The 14,405-nt window shown below is 35.3% G+C and overlaps 1 protein-coding gene across 1 annotated transcript in view; it reads left to right on the forward strand.

Moving 5' to 3' along the window:
- The window catches only part of LOC100717692 (broad substrate specificity ATP-binding cassette transporter ABCG2-like), a 76,313-nt gene that overhangs the window by 46,839 nt on the left and 15,069 nt on the right, over positions 1-14,405 (forward strand). The window contains exons 8-10 of the mRNA XM_023565165.2: positions 5,777-5,881; positions 6,484-6,731; positions 14,228-14,310. Of these exons, the coding sequence (XP_023420933.1) occupies positions 5,777-5,881; positions 6,484-6,731; positions 14,228-14,310 (436 nt within the window). The remainder of the gene's footprint in view (positions 1-5,776; positions 5,882-6,483; positions 6,732-14,227; positions 14,311-14,405) is intronic.

A 14,405-nucleotide genomic window follows, 5' to 3' on the forward strand; every position in this document is an offset into this window, starting at 1 on the left:
TGTTGAATTGTCATATATGACTTTTATCATACTGGCATAAAGATAATCTATTATCATGAATGGTTGCTGAAATTTTTCAGATGCTTTTACTGTTTCTTATAGAGATGGTCATGTGATTTTTGTCTTTGGCTCTCTTGATATGGTGTGTTACATGTATTGATTTGTGTATATTGCACCATCTCTGCATTCCTGAGATGAATCTTACTTGGCCATAATATATAATTATCTGTATGATTTGCTGTATTCTGTTTGATAATATCTTATTGAGGGTTTTTCCATCTATGTTCATTAGGGAGATTGCCCTGTAGTTCTCTCTCTCTCTCTCTCATTGAATCCTTCTATGGCTTTGGCTTCAGGGTAATACTTGCTTCCAGGAATGACTTTGGGAGTATTTCTTCCATTTCAATTTCATTAGAGTTTGGGAAGTAGTGGGATTAGATCACGTTTAAATTTTTAAAAGATTTCAGCTTTTCTTTGTTGGTAGGTCTTTAATTACATGTTGAATTCCATCGACTATGGTGGATTAATGAATATTCAACTCCTAACACCCAAAATATCTGAGTTAGTATGGTTTTGAGTGTCGAACACCCACTTGGGAATTGTTGCCAGCAGCATTAAAGGAGGACTGGAGAGGAGTATGAGATATTGTTGATTCTCCTGGAGAAGCTTGTCATGTTAGTTTTCCTGATATAAACTCAGCTATTTTCAGTGTTGGAGGAGCTTGGGAAATCACAGTTTCTGAGATTGCTGTGATTCTTTTTGTAAGAGCTCTGGTCCTTACTTTCAGCATTGCTTCCTGGCTCCAGTGAAGATTTCTCAGCCTGGTGACGCAGATCCTTCACCTCACTGACAGTTTTTCTATTTTACACTACTGTTCTTTGGGCCTTCCCAGTGAAGATCATTGATTACAGCCTCACATGAGACATTGTTGTGAGCTCTAGGCCTCCAGATGGACTCATGGAGGACATTGCCACTGGTTCTAGGTCTTCATCTGAAGTTGTGTAGGGCACTGTCATGGGATTTAGGTCCTCAGTTGGGTTCTTTCAGTCTCTAGTGTACAACAGATCTCTTGTACCTTTCTGCACTTGACTTTTTGGGTGAATATTATAGAATAATCCTATAACTTACATGTCCTATATTAAATCTATTTCCTTGAAAACCCTGGCTACCATATTGACTAATGCTGGGTATTCTAAATACCTATTTAGAATTCTTATATCTTCTTGATTCAGTGTTGATAATTCATATGTGTCCTGAAATCTGTCCATTTTTTCTGTTTTCCATCTTATTTGAGTGCGGGTTCTTGAAGTAGGTACTAGTAGTCTGTATGTCTTTAGGAACTAATGTGATTTTACCCTCTTCAGTCTTAATTGCATGAAGTTGAGTATTTTATTTTTTGATAAGATTGGTTAGGTGTTTGTCAATTTTATTTAATCTTTCAAAAAATAATCTCTTCCATTCATTGATTCTTCTGCTATAATCTTTCTAATTCCCTCTCTTGTATGAGCTTTGGGCTTGATTTACTCTTCTTTTCCTGAAATTTGTGGTTCAGCATTGTTTATTGGAACTTGCTCTGTTTTCTTAATGTGATAATTCTTTGCTATAAATTTTCCTCTTAGGACAGTTTACATTTCCAGAAGTTCCAGTATGTTATATCAGCCTTATCATTTATTTGTAGAGACTAATTCTTTAATTTTATCTGTGATTCATTTGTTGTTCAGGATGGTATTAATTTCCATGTGTTTGGGGAGTTTTTGAGATTTATTTTGCCATTGATTTCCATTTTCATTGCACTATGGTCAGATAATATGCATGAACTAATTTAAATTTTTTTCACTTACTTAAACAAGTTCTGTGCACTAGTATGAGTTCTGTTTTGCAGAACATCTCATGCTCAGACAACAAGAATGTGTATTCTGATATTGTGGGCTGGAACATTCTGTAGATAATATCTAAGTCAGTTGATTCACAGTTTTGGCTCAGTTCGGATATTTATGTGTTGATTTTTGTGTTGATATGTTTATTTGTTATCCAGTGGAACATTACAGTCCTCCATTACAATTGTGTTAGTGCTTATTTGAATTTTCATGTCCGTTAATATTTATTTTATAGAGTTGAGTGCAATGGTATTTGGTGCATATACATTTATGATTGTTATGTATTCCTCTTGCTGTTTTCCCTTAAGAAATATGTAATGAACTTCTTTGTCCCTCTTTGTCATGCTAGGCTTGAAGTTTACTTTTTCTCAAATAGATCTTGGTTTTTTTCCTGGTTCTTGTCACATGAAGTATTATCCTTGGGCTTTGAGTCTATGAATTTCTTTTTGAATTAAATGTTTCTCATATGCAGCATATTGATGGATTTTGTTTCTTGAATCATACTGCCAATATGTTTCTTTTGATTGGTGAATTTAGACCATTCACATGGTAGCTTTAACTGATATGTATTACCTTATCCTCATATTATTTTCCTGTTGTTTCCCTGTCATTCCCCTCTATCAAATTGCTTGCCTTGCTTGGTGGCTTCTTTTTATTGATGTTCTCAAAATAGTGGTCTTTGTTATCTCTTTTAAGGTCATCTTTCATTTATTATTTGGTAGCAGGGATTGAACTTACAACTTTGCACTTGCCAGGCAAGTGCTTATACAGCTCAGCTAAATCCCTGGCCCCATACACAATCTTTCATAACAATTTGTACAGCTTGTTTGATTGTCATAAATTCCTTCACTTGTTATTTGTCATGGAAGTATCTTATTTCTCCATCAGTTTTGAATCATAGTTTTGCAGGGTACATCAGTCTGGGTTGGAGCTGTTTGCTTTCAGGGGTTGAAATACTTCACTCTAAGGTCTTCTTGACTTAAGGGTTTCTGTTGAGAGGTCTGCTGTGATTCTGATGGACCTTCCTTTATAGGTGATTTGATTATTTTCTCTAACAGGTTTTAATATTCTGTTCTTATGCTGAATTTTTAGAATGTTAATTATTATATGCCTTGGTATAAATGTATTTTTTTCATAACTAATTGGAGTTCTATATGCCTCTTTTATTTGTATACCAAATTCCTTTTCATTTATTGGTAAGTTTTTTGCCATTACTTCTGTGATCAGTTTTTAAAATAGTATTTATGTATCTCCTGCTTTCTCATCACCTCCAATCAATCTTATACCATTCTTCTTTATATCATATTGAGGCCCTTAGATTGATTTTTCATGGTACTTTGTTTTAAGAAGTCTTTCATTTTGTTATTGTTACCTACAATCTTGTCTTCTAGACTGATATGCTGTTTTTACCTTGGTGCAGCTGACTGCATACACTTTCTAGGGAATTTTTAATCTCATAAATATCTGCTTTACTGTGTTACATAGATACTATTTGTTTCCTGTGGTGGATATTCATGGTTTCTATCATTTTTCTAAGCTTCTGTGTTTTTTAAGTCTGTGTCTACTCTAGATTCACTGAGCAGATTCTTCATTTTGATCATTATCTCTTTTTCTCCAAGAGAATATATCTGATGTGATTTTCTCTCTAGTCTTATTCATATGTTTTTCTCTGCTGCTGATATCATTTTAGAAAATTCAGGTGGGTAACTTCTGATTTCTTCTAAATTGTTGTCTCCTGAACTTGCCACATGAGGGCTGGAAGTTTGGGGTTGCACTTTGCTCGGGCATCTTATAATTTTCTGTTCATTTTGATTTTAATGTTTTCTGTGTTGATGCATGTAAATTTCTTATGGTATATAGCTTCACCACTAGTATCCAGGACTCCCTAGGAAGTGTCTATTCCTCATAGATGTCTTCTAGGTGTAGCTGGGTTTTATTCCTTGTGCCTATCTCAAGATCCTACCTTCTCAATTTATGAAGGATAAGAAGTTGGTATTTATTTGACTCAGCACCCAGTTCTTCATTTTTGGTGATGGTAATATTTATCACCTTAGACAATTACATTGTTGTCATACAAAGGAGAACAACTTTTTACAACACTTATGACATACTGGCTAAGGTAGCACAGTTAGCAATAACAGTAGCATTAAGCACAATGTAGAAAGTGACAAACTGTGGCAGTTATAAATTTCATATGTTTAATCATAGGAATAAGATCTACTGTTAGAAAATCCAACATATACCCTGAACTTGTATGTAGTAAGTTTCTCCTTAGAGTGATTTTACATTGTGGGGGTTTTTGCGGGAGTTTAAGAGGGATAGGAGATAAAACAGAGAGATAAATGAAGAGAAGTATAGTAGAAGGAGGGCTGAAGGACAAAGGATGATCACCAAGCTTTGGGAAACTGGAGAAGAGGACAGGAGAGAAAGAATGAATAAGAAAGTAAAAAAAAAAAAAAAACAAAAAACAAAAAACAAAACCAAAAAGAAAATCAAAGCAAACCAGAAAGACCAGAGACAAAGTTCACTTACATGAAAATAACAAAAAAAAAAACCAAGAGAGACAATTAGAAAAACAGGGAAAAAAGCCAAAAAAGTAAAAATATGAACAATCAAAAAAGAGCCAGACAAAAAAAGAAAAACGAATGAACAAATGACCAACAAAATTCCTCAGGTGTCCATAGTTGTGTGGTAGTATCCAAGTCAGAGTCGAAAACTGTACTAGGTAACCATACCAACTCTTCAGTATGATTAGTGCTGGATGTTGGGCTGATCATGGCTTTTGGATGTGGGGTTTGGGGTCATAGTCTTCAACCAGCAGGTTTCTAGATGTCCACTGGAAGCCTGCCCACTTCTCCTTATAGTTTCTGTGTCACTCTTCTAGTTGCTACAGGGGTCTCAGACAGTGACTGCCTGAGGCTGCTCCAAATGCTATGTACAACTGGCCCTCTTGGTCCTTACCCAGTCTCCTCTATTTCAGTACTGCTCTTTCATCTCTCTCCTCTTATACCACAGATTACAGAGTAGCAGGAGTGTTGTCAGCCAACTTACTGCCCCTGTTGCTCCCGTGTGTTGCTGCTGACAGTCCAAGCCTGCTTCTCTCTCCTGCCTAGTAGGAGGAGTTCTGATTTCATACTGATTGCCCTCAATTCCAGCCCTAGATAATGAACCAATCACAGACTCTAGATTCAGCAACCTCCAAAAAGATGCCCCTGCATTGTGACCACATGAGGCTTTGGGGGGCCATCCAGACATACACCATAACAGTGATATTCCACTCACTACCTTCACCACTACTGCTGCTATCCCTAACCATGTTGTCACTACAGGTTCCAGTTAGCCACTATGGCTCACTACAAAACAAAACAAAACAAAACAAAACAACCCAAAAAAATAAAAAACAAAGACTGGTGGCCATCAGGAAGCAAGCAGCTTCCTGGTCACTCACCTCTGTGTGTGCTTCTGAAATTTGCTGCCATGTTGCACTCTCCTGTTTGAAGGAAAGTAAAAGAGATGAGGGGCCTTATATCCAAATCCATCCTGTGTGGCTTCAGTTTGCCATCTCCTTTTTGGGAACGTCCCAGAATAACAGTTTCTACTACATGTACAGGGTACAGTGCCATTTTACAAAGTACCATGTCTGTGTTTTATTTGATCTACAGATCTATAGAGGAGGAGGCTCACTAAAGCTATTCAGATAAAATATTATTTTGGATTGATTTTGTCATCAAATTATATATCCCTCCCTTTCTTCTAATATCCTGTGTTTTTAGTTGATTTTATCTGAGTAGCTTTAATGAGGCTCCTCTTCTGTTCAGTCCTGTGAGATCCCCAGTGGATCCTTTTTATTTCCAAGGACATAAGCTTTGTCTACTTGGGTTGCCTTCTTTGTTCCATAGGTTACAACTGTGGACCCTACAACAACCCTGCAGACTTCTTCCTGGATGTCATCAGTGGAGTCTTCACTGCTGTGGAATCAGACAGAGAGGAGGAAGACAATGAATGTATGTGGGCCTGTAAGATTCACAGTTTTACCTAATTGTAGTGGCTGAGATTTAGCAGTGGGATAGCTCATCTGAAGAAGGCTTTGTGAATTCATGTGAATGTAGCCTGCTTTTCTCCTTTCCTTCCTTCTTTTTTTCCTTCCGTACTCCCTCCCTGTTTTCTTTTCTTTTCTTTTGTTTCTTCTTTCTTTTTATATATGGATCTTGCTAAGTTACCTGTGTTATACACAACTTTAAAACCTTCTGCCTCAGCAAGAGTGCCTAAATCTATAGTATTTTTAAAATAAGAAACAGCCTTTTAGGCTTTGCATAGAATAAAATGCAAGGGCTTGAGTTTTATATTAACAAGAATATATCTATGCACTAATACAATTATTTTAAGAATTAGCTTTGAAATATCAAAGGTCATTCAGTTTGCTATATTCATAAGGTTATAGCACTAGTTAAATGTGCCTTTTAGTGTGTAGAGCCATAACAAAGCTATTAATTTTTATTCTTAAGATGTAGAATTGAAGTGTGATACTGGAAATAAGTCACAGTGAAATATATTCAATTATTTTCTGTAATGCTATTTCCTTTCTTTTGACACTTTTATTACAAAGGCGGTAAGACTGAAGAGTTTTCCATGACAAATGAGCCACTCATAAAAAAGTTAGCTGGATTCTGTGCTAACTCGTCTTTGTACAGAGATACAAAAGCTGAACTAGATCAGCTCTTAGATGGCCAGAACAAGAGGAGCTCAGCCTTCAAGAAGTTCGCCTATTCCACCTCCATTTATCATCAACTCAGATGGATTAGCTGGCGCTCACTGAAAAACTTCCTGGGTGATCGACAGATGTGCATAACTGAGGTAGGGTTCTTGTCATTGGGCTGTGAAATAGTTATGTGGGGAAAATTTGGTTTTGTTTTATTCTTCTCCAGGATTGTATATCTCCTTCCCATCCTCCCCTGTGTTTGTCATCCCCACTCCATCTAGGATATAGAAACAATCACTGGGACAAGAACACAAACTTGTTTTTAATTCTTGAAAATTTTTGTTAGAATACCTCAGAGTATTCATTCAAACAGTGATGGATAACTTAAGTAGAAACTTAATTTTGCTTCAAAATATGTAAGCTAAAGGAAATACCACTTAATCTGTGTTTTCTAAAAATAGGTTTCCACTTTCATTCACTGATTCACTGCAGAAAATCACTACAAGGACATATACTGACTGCACTTTGGGAACTGTAATTATAAAATGATCTACTATATAACACACAATGGGTAAAAATAAAAATCTCTGTATTCATGGATTTTATCTTCTATGAGTACATGAAAATTATAGTTAAAAATAAACTGTTTCTAGTGATAGAAGAACTATGCTAAAAGTTTTAGTGGGGAGGGATGCAGAAGGGAGAAGGGAGGGACAGAGATAGGGAGAAGAGATTGGTTTCAATCAGTGAGGGAAACTTGTGCCCCTGCGTTGATCTGATATGGTGGGAGCTGTGTGCTGCCTGAGGGAAGAGCCTGCATGCCACGTACTGCTCTTTATCAGTGTTTCTCTGTGTTCAGTGATTCAAACCTTGGAAATCAATAGATACTTCAAAGAGTTTGCAATTTATAAATAGGAACCAAACTTAATATTTGCTTCACCAAGATGATGTACTTTTCTTTTTTTGGTCGTTCTTTAGAGATTGATTATCATACTTCATAGTTTTCCGTTATCCTTAATCTTGATATCACAATTAAGTTCATTTTTCCATAATTTATAAGAAAATCAATTTAACTGGTTGTTCTTGAGTTTCTATATTTATTATCAATCAGTGAGTTTCCATCAAGTATTTGCATGTTCTGGCACTAATTAAATAGAGTAGACTTAACATGTACACTGTAATTTTCATATTGGAATATTGTCAGGAAAAGCTATATTCTTATTAGAGTCATTCTGTTAATTGTACCAATATTATCTGGTCATTGCAATTTGGCATTTCTCTAAGAACACATTCACTTTTGTGTTCTGTCAATCAAGAGTAATTTTTTTTCTTTGAGAAGAAAGTTAATGTCATTTGAAAACAAGTTTGATTAGGTATATATGTCAACTTGGTTATCTGTTGTTGAAAACTGAGATGATGCAATGTATTGATTCTTTGCTTTTAGTTTTTTTTTTTAAATTAAATCATGTTTACAATGCATAGCAATCACATTCCTTGTGGGGAGTTGGTACATGCACACAACACAACTCAATTCCTTAAGTCCTTCTCTCTCCTCCTCCTGCCTTCCTTTTTCTCCTGATCTCCCTCCCTTTTGAAGAAGATCTTCCTCCCTACTTTCTGTTAGGTTTCTTCTGTTTTTCTCCTTATTCATGTTTTGGTATTTTCATATAAGAGAAACCATGCAATATTTAAATTTGTATTTCTGATTTATTTCTTTCAACACTATGATTTCTATGGGTACCTATTGTCTTACAAATGACTTGAGTTTATTCTTCTTTATGGTAGAGTAGTATTCCAATTATCTATCTATCTATCTATCTATCTATCATCCATCTATCTATCTATATATCTATATCTATATCTATCTCTCACATTTCCTTTACAAATTCATTTGTTGGTGGACAAATAGGCCACTTCCAAGGTATAGCTATTATGAATTGTGCTTCTACAAACATGATTATACATGCATAATATGGTATATTTACTCCTTTTAGAATCTCTCAGGGACTTTTTACATAAGGTTTTTTCTAGCTTATTAAAAAATTGACTTGTATGTATCTGATCCAAGACAAATATATGGTAGTTCTGGGTAGGGAATGATTAAAACACACCTACTTATACCCATCAGGGCTGTGTGTGGTTTGATGCTAGGCTTCCTTATGCTGCAAGCATGAGGTGCAAGTTCAGCCTTTGTGTGGCACCAAGGAACTCACTTCTACAACAGGAGTTCCAGCAAGGTTCAGAGAAGCATCAATCTCTAGAATAATCATAGGATCTTGAATTTCTCTGAGCTTAGCATGGCTACTCTTTTTCAGATTTAGAAATATTAGAGTAGTACTATAGCAGTAGAAAACCATTCTGGTAAAGAGTTGGATGGTAAATATGTGAGGCTTTGCAGATCCTATACGTCTTTCCTTAGGGCATCAAACCTGCTATTTTATTGTGAATACAGTCATAACTAATACATATGGAAATGAGCAGGGCTATATTTTGATAAAATTATATTTATGGATACTGAATGGAATTTAAAATTTTAAATTTCATATAAATTTGATATTGTAAGAAATATTATTTTTGATCTCCTCCACCTATTATTAAAATTGGTAAAAACTGTTATTATTTCAAAGCTTAATACAAGTATATGTCTGGCCCTACGGTTATTGTCATTGGTTACTGACTTTGGGAGAGGTTCTTAGTCTTGTAGGTTTATTTTCTGTTTTTATATATGGAGCTTTTGAAACACTTATGACTTCCTGTGGATAAATATATTTACTTACAGCTGTTTTTAAATTTTTTTTATTTTAAAGGGAATAAAATGAAAGAGAACAAGACAAAGCGAATCATAACAGAACAATGCAGGCAACACAGCACTTCACAAAAAGTCAACTGAACATCGACTTTAGCTACCATAACGTCTCTTTTCTTTGAAATAGTTGAGTATACCTTAATACACAATAATATCAAACCTAATAAAATAGTATAAAAGCATTCAAAAGAATGAAAGCATTACAGGACTTCAAAAGCAAATAACAGGAAATGAACACCGGCTACTATAATATCTCATTTTCCTCAAAAAAGTTGTCCATACCATCACACATAATAAAATCAAATAAAACACAACAGGATAGAACCAACCAAAACAGAAGAACAAAAGCACGGTAGGATTTCAAAATAAGATGATAATAAATCAGTAATGGCTACCAGAATATCTTAGCTCTTCATATCATCACACATAATAAAATCAAACAAAACAGAATAAAACCAATCAAACCAATGAATGAAAGCTTTATAAAACTTCAAAGCAATATGATAGTAAATGATCATTACCATAATATATTAATATTATATATTACTATAATAATAATTATATTCAAAATAGCTGCCCCTACCATCTGACAGCATAAAATCTAATAAAACAAGACAGAACAAAGCCAAACGTAACAAAATTGTGTAAACAATGCAAGAATTCAAGATAAGACAATAAGAAACTGACAGTAGTCTCCACCTTTCCTGCCCAGGTGTTTCCTCCCTTTTGCTCTTACATTAACTATTTTGCTTTTGGATCCCATTAACTCCTTCTGTTTTTTATGCTAGCATTCACACATATGAGTTGGAACTATTTCAGCCATGGACATGATCTCCAGTTGTGACCATTTACCTAAAGGAGCCTTGAGATTATTTTACTTTATAGCTGGGTAGCTTTACACTGCATGAAAAAATTTTTTTTGGTCTCCTGTCACTGGGAACAATTGTTTTCTCTCCTTTGATTTTCAGTCTATGAGTTTCCTTTCCAGTTAAATGTGTTTCTTGTATACAGTATATCAATGAATCTTGTTTCTTGATCCACTCTTCCTGTGTTTCTTTTTTACTGCTGAAATGAGGCCATCTACATTAATGGTTACAACCAACATGCATTGAATTTTCTCTGCCACGCTATCTTCCTTTCGTTGGCCCTCCACTTTTCCCCTTTTTCAATTGCCTGTCTTATTTGGAGATCCTCCCTTGCTGCTCTTCCTGGAACCATGATCATCTTTATCTCTTTCTATAATATCCTTTAGCACTCTCTGTAGGGTTGGTTTGGTAGTCATGAATTCTTCAGTCGTTCTTTATAATGGAAGTATCTTATTTTTCTATCAAATTTGAAAGATAATTTTTCTGGCTAGATCAATCTAGGATGGAAGTTGTTTATTTTAGTGTTTGAAATACTTCACTTCTTACTTTTTGTAACCTGATGGCTTGTGTTGATAAATCTGTTGTGATTCTGGTTGATTTTCCTTTGTAGGTGATCTGACTCTTTTTCTGTAACAGCTTTTAATATTCTGTTCTTGTGCTGAATTTCTGGGATCTTGATTATTATAGGTCTGGGTGTAGATTTACTTTGCTTATGGCTAGTTGGAGTTATATATGCCTCACTTATCTGCATGCCACACCCATTTACTTAGTTTGGAAAGTTTTCTTCTATTATTTCTGTGAACATCCTTTTAATTCCATTTGTGGTGACCCCTGCTTCTTCACTGACAACTATCTCTCTTAAATTATGCTTCTTTGTATCATCTTTTAACCACAGAATTCTTATTTCCTGGTTCCTTGTTATTTTTAAGAGATCTTTCCTTTTATAATCATTACCTGCAATCCTATCTTCAAAGTTTAAAAGTCTGTCTTCTCTCTCTTTCAAGTGATTTTGGCACCTTTTGATTGAATTTTTAATTTCCTGCATCTCTCTTTGAATCTGTTTCAGGCATTGTAATTCCTTTCTATATTGTCCTTTCAAGGTTTCCATCATTTTCCTATGCTCCTATTTTTATCTATGTCTTCTTTAGATGTGCTGAACAATTCTTTCAGTATGTTTGTGACTTCTTCTTTTACCTGAGAAATCTTCTGATTTGATTGCTTTTACAATCTCATGGAGTTGTCTCCTTACTCAGTTGCTATCTTCTCAGAGATTTCAGGTGTGTGACTTCCGTTTCCTTCCATGACTGTATTTCCCAGACTTACTGTGTGTGGACGAGATGTCTGAGTTTTCTTTTTGTTCCTTCATCTTGATGTTCTCCTGGGTTCTTCCCAATAAGCTGGTTTTGGGGTTCCAGGCACTTCCCACGTTAATTGCCCCTAGGCAGTGTAGGTGGATGGGACAGTCACCTGGATTCCTCTAATTTCAGGGAGATAGCAGGGCATGGAGCCGGCTTCTCCAGACCTATGCCAGCTGTTTTTTTCTAAAAATTTGTTGTTGAACTTGTTAAATGTTTCAATGTTTCAGCACTGGTCATTTATTAATTGTAATATTTGGAAGATCTTGCCACAAATATGTTATCTGGATAAGGAAAGTATTATTCACTAATGTGCCTGGGTTTTTCATATCAAATCAACTTGGCAGTCATCATAGTTGATCATATGGAGAGTTTTCTCTGTTATATTACATATTTGACTCTGGATTCATTCTATTAGTGATAGCCATAAACATTCCTCAGAACTTACCGTCAGATATAATGCCTAAATGTCTTTGAACAGTAACATTTGGAGAGTTAATGTTTTATCTCTTGTTAATTACATTTTTATCAATAGAAGACTGAGACCAGATGCCCAATGATCATAGCAGTGTCATTTTTTCTGTTGTGAAGTGTTGTTTGCCTGAATTTTTCTTTTATTACAGCATGAATAACATATTTGTACCTTATGAAAGCAGGACTTTCTCATGAAATTCATTGTTTTGCTAATAAATCTGAAAACTGACTAAAACAGTTGAAGAACTTTGAAACCTTATGAAACATCTATCATCTAGTAGTGATATTGTTGGTATCATAGTTTAGATTTCATTTCCTCCCAAAGTGCAATAGATTCACAAGAGAAATTTTTAGAAAGTGTTTGGATGACAGGTTTTTAGAAAATGATTGGATAATATAGCTGATGTAATCCTAGGAGATCTGAACTGATTACCAGTGGATCACTGTGGTCGTGACATGGAAGAATACATCTCCCTCCCTGCTTCCTCTGTTTTCTCTCTGGTTCTGTTCCACCCAGGCCCTTTACCCACATAGTTTTTGCCTTGGAGCCAGAAAACTCTGCACTGAAACCTCTGAAAACCATGAGTAAAAATTAACCTCTCCTCTTTTAAATTATGGGTGTCAGGTATTGTGTTCCAGTGATGAAGTAACCAGGATTTGGCATAAAGTATCATGTTTGAGTAGAACAAAACAAAGAATGGGGATTGTCTAGTTTGCTGAATATCATAAAATGTTTTACTGTGCTATTGCCCAATGGGCTTGCTGCATGTTGATTAGAGCCATCAGCATTTATCTTGGAAAACTGCTCTGCGGAAATGAAGAAGAGTATATTCTGAGTATAGTGAAAATATGCAGGGCTGTCATATTACTATTTTATTAACGAGGGTATCTTTAAAGGTTATCTCATAAGTGGTGCATTTAAATGATATTCTTCATAGACTATGGTTTTAACAGGCTAATCTTACAGATCATTATTCTGTTATACTGCTATATCTTTTTTCATTCCAAACACATTTTTAAAATAAATTACTTCATGTCTTCATGCTGCTATACTATTGAGATATTTCAGTTAGGACATTTCCAAGATACATGGTAGGACATTTTTATTTTTAGATGATCACTTCTCATATGTTTATATGTAACCCACTAGCGAGTAATTAGAATTCCTCCATTACATTGTGTCATAAAGTAGTGGTGAAGCCACAACTAATTTCTGGTGCTGCAGAAACTTTTTATCCTAAAAACAAAGGAGATATTTGTGTAGTACCCCTGGGAGCCATCTACATAGTTTGTGTAAACGAAGGATGCAAGTACTGGCAGCTCAGGTGGCCTTGTGGACCGCAGGGCTCACGGGCTGAGATTGATGGAAAAGCATTGACAGACACGGGTAAAGGCAGATCTTTAGTCTTCCTAGGGAAAGTTGGCAGAAAGTTTTGCTTAAAATGACAGTTACTATTTTTATACAACCAATGATTTCTTAGAGATTGGATAACTGGTATACATTTCACTCATGACTCCTGGAAAATGCCATTGTGCACTTTAAACTGAGGATCAATCCTGAATTCTTGTAAATGTTAACCAAGTACTTAACCATTGAGCTACTTCATAGCTCCAAAATGCTGTTTGAATTCATCTGTATTTCACTTTGGTTTCTTGTAGTAGAAAACTGTGCATGTCCACAGGCACAGAGACTGACATTGACATGTCAGTTCAAGACATGACTCATAGTCATGTAGACTCTAATTTATTTCCACAAAGACTCCTCCAGGTGCCTGTGTTGCTCTTTTATGCTTCATAGGATTCATGAGCTTGAGCTGTGCCCTAATCTGGCAGTGCCTGGTGGGACCCTGGGAGGAACTTAGGGTTTTCTGGTCATCTCCTCATACATTTTCAGTTTAACGTAGGGAACAGTCTAACAAAGTATACGTTATACTCTTCAAGGATCTTTGGCCATCACATTAAGAGTGTTAAGTTCAGTGCAGATATCTATGTCTATTCTGTCTATTTATCTATATGTATCTATTTCTTTACATCTGTCTACATCTATATCATTTATATCTATCTATATCATCTTTCCTAATAGTAAATAATGTTTAAAAATTTCAAATCTAATTGAAACTCTTTTCTTTTTTCTTTTGCTCTTTCAAAAGATCATTATCACAACTATAGCAGGATTGCTTATGGGTGTCTTTTTCCTTGGGCTAAAAAATGATTGTGCTGAAATCCAGAGTAGGTAAGTAATTTTATGTCTTAATTCTGGAAAATATCATCACTTTGTTCAAACCTATGGATACTTGTTAAGAATTTTAGTGTATGTGGAAATCAGTG

Source organism: Cavia porcellus, unplaced genomic scaffold (assembly GCF_034190915.1).
Source record: "Cavia porcellus strain 051 isolate PalLab524CR breed Dunkin Hartley unplaced genomic scaffold, mCavPor4.1 scaffold_4, whole genome shotgun sequence".
Taxonomy (NCBI): domain Eukaryota; kingdom Metazoa; phylum Chordata; class Mammalia; order Rodentia; family Caviidae; genus Cavia; species Cavia porcellus.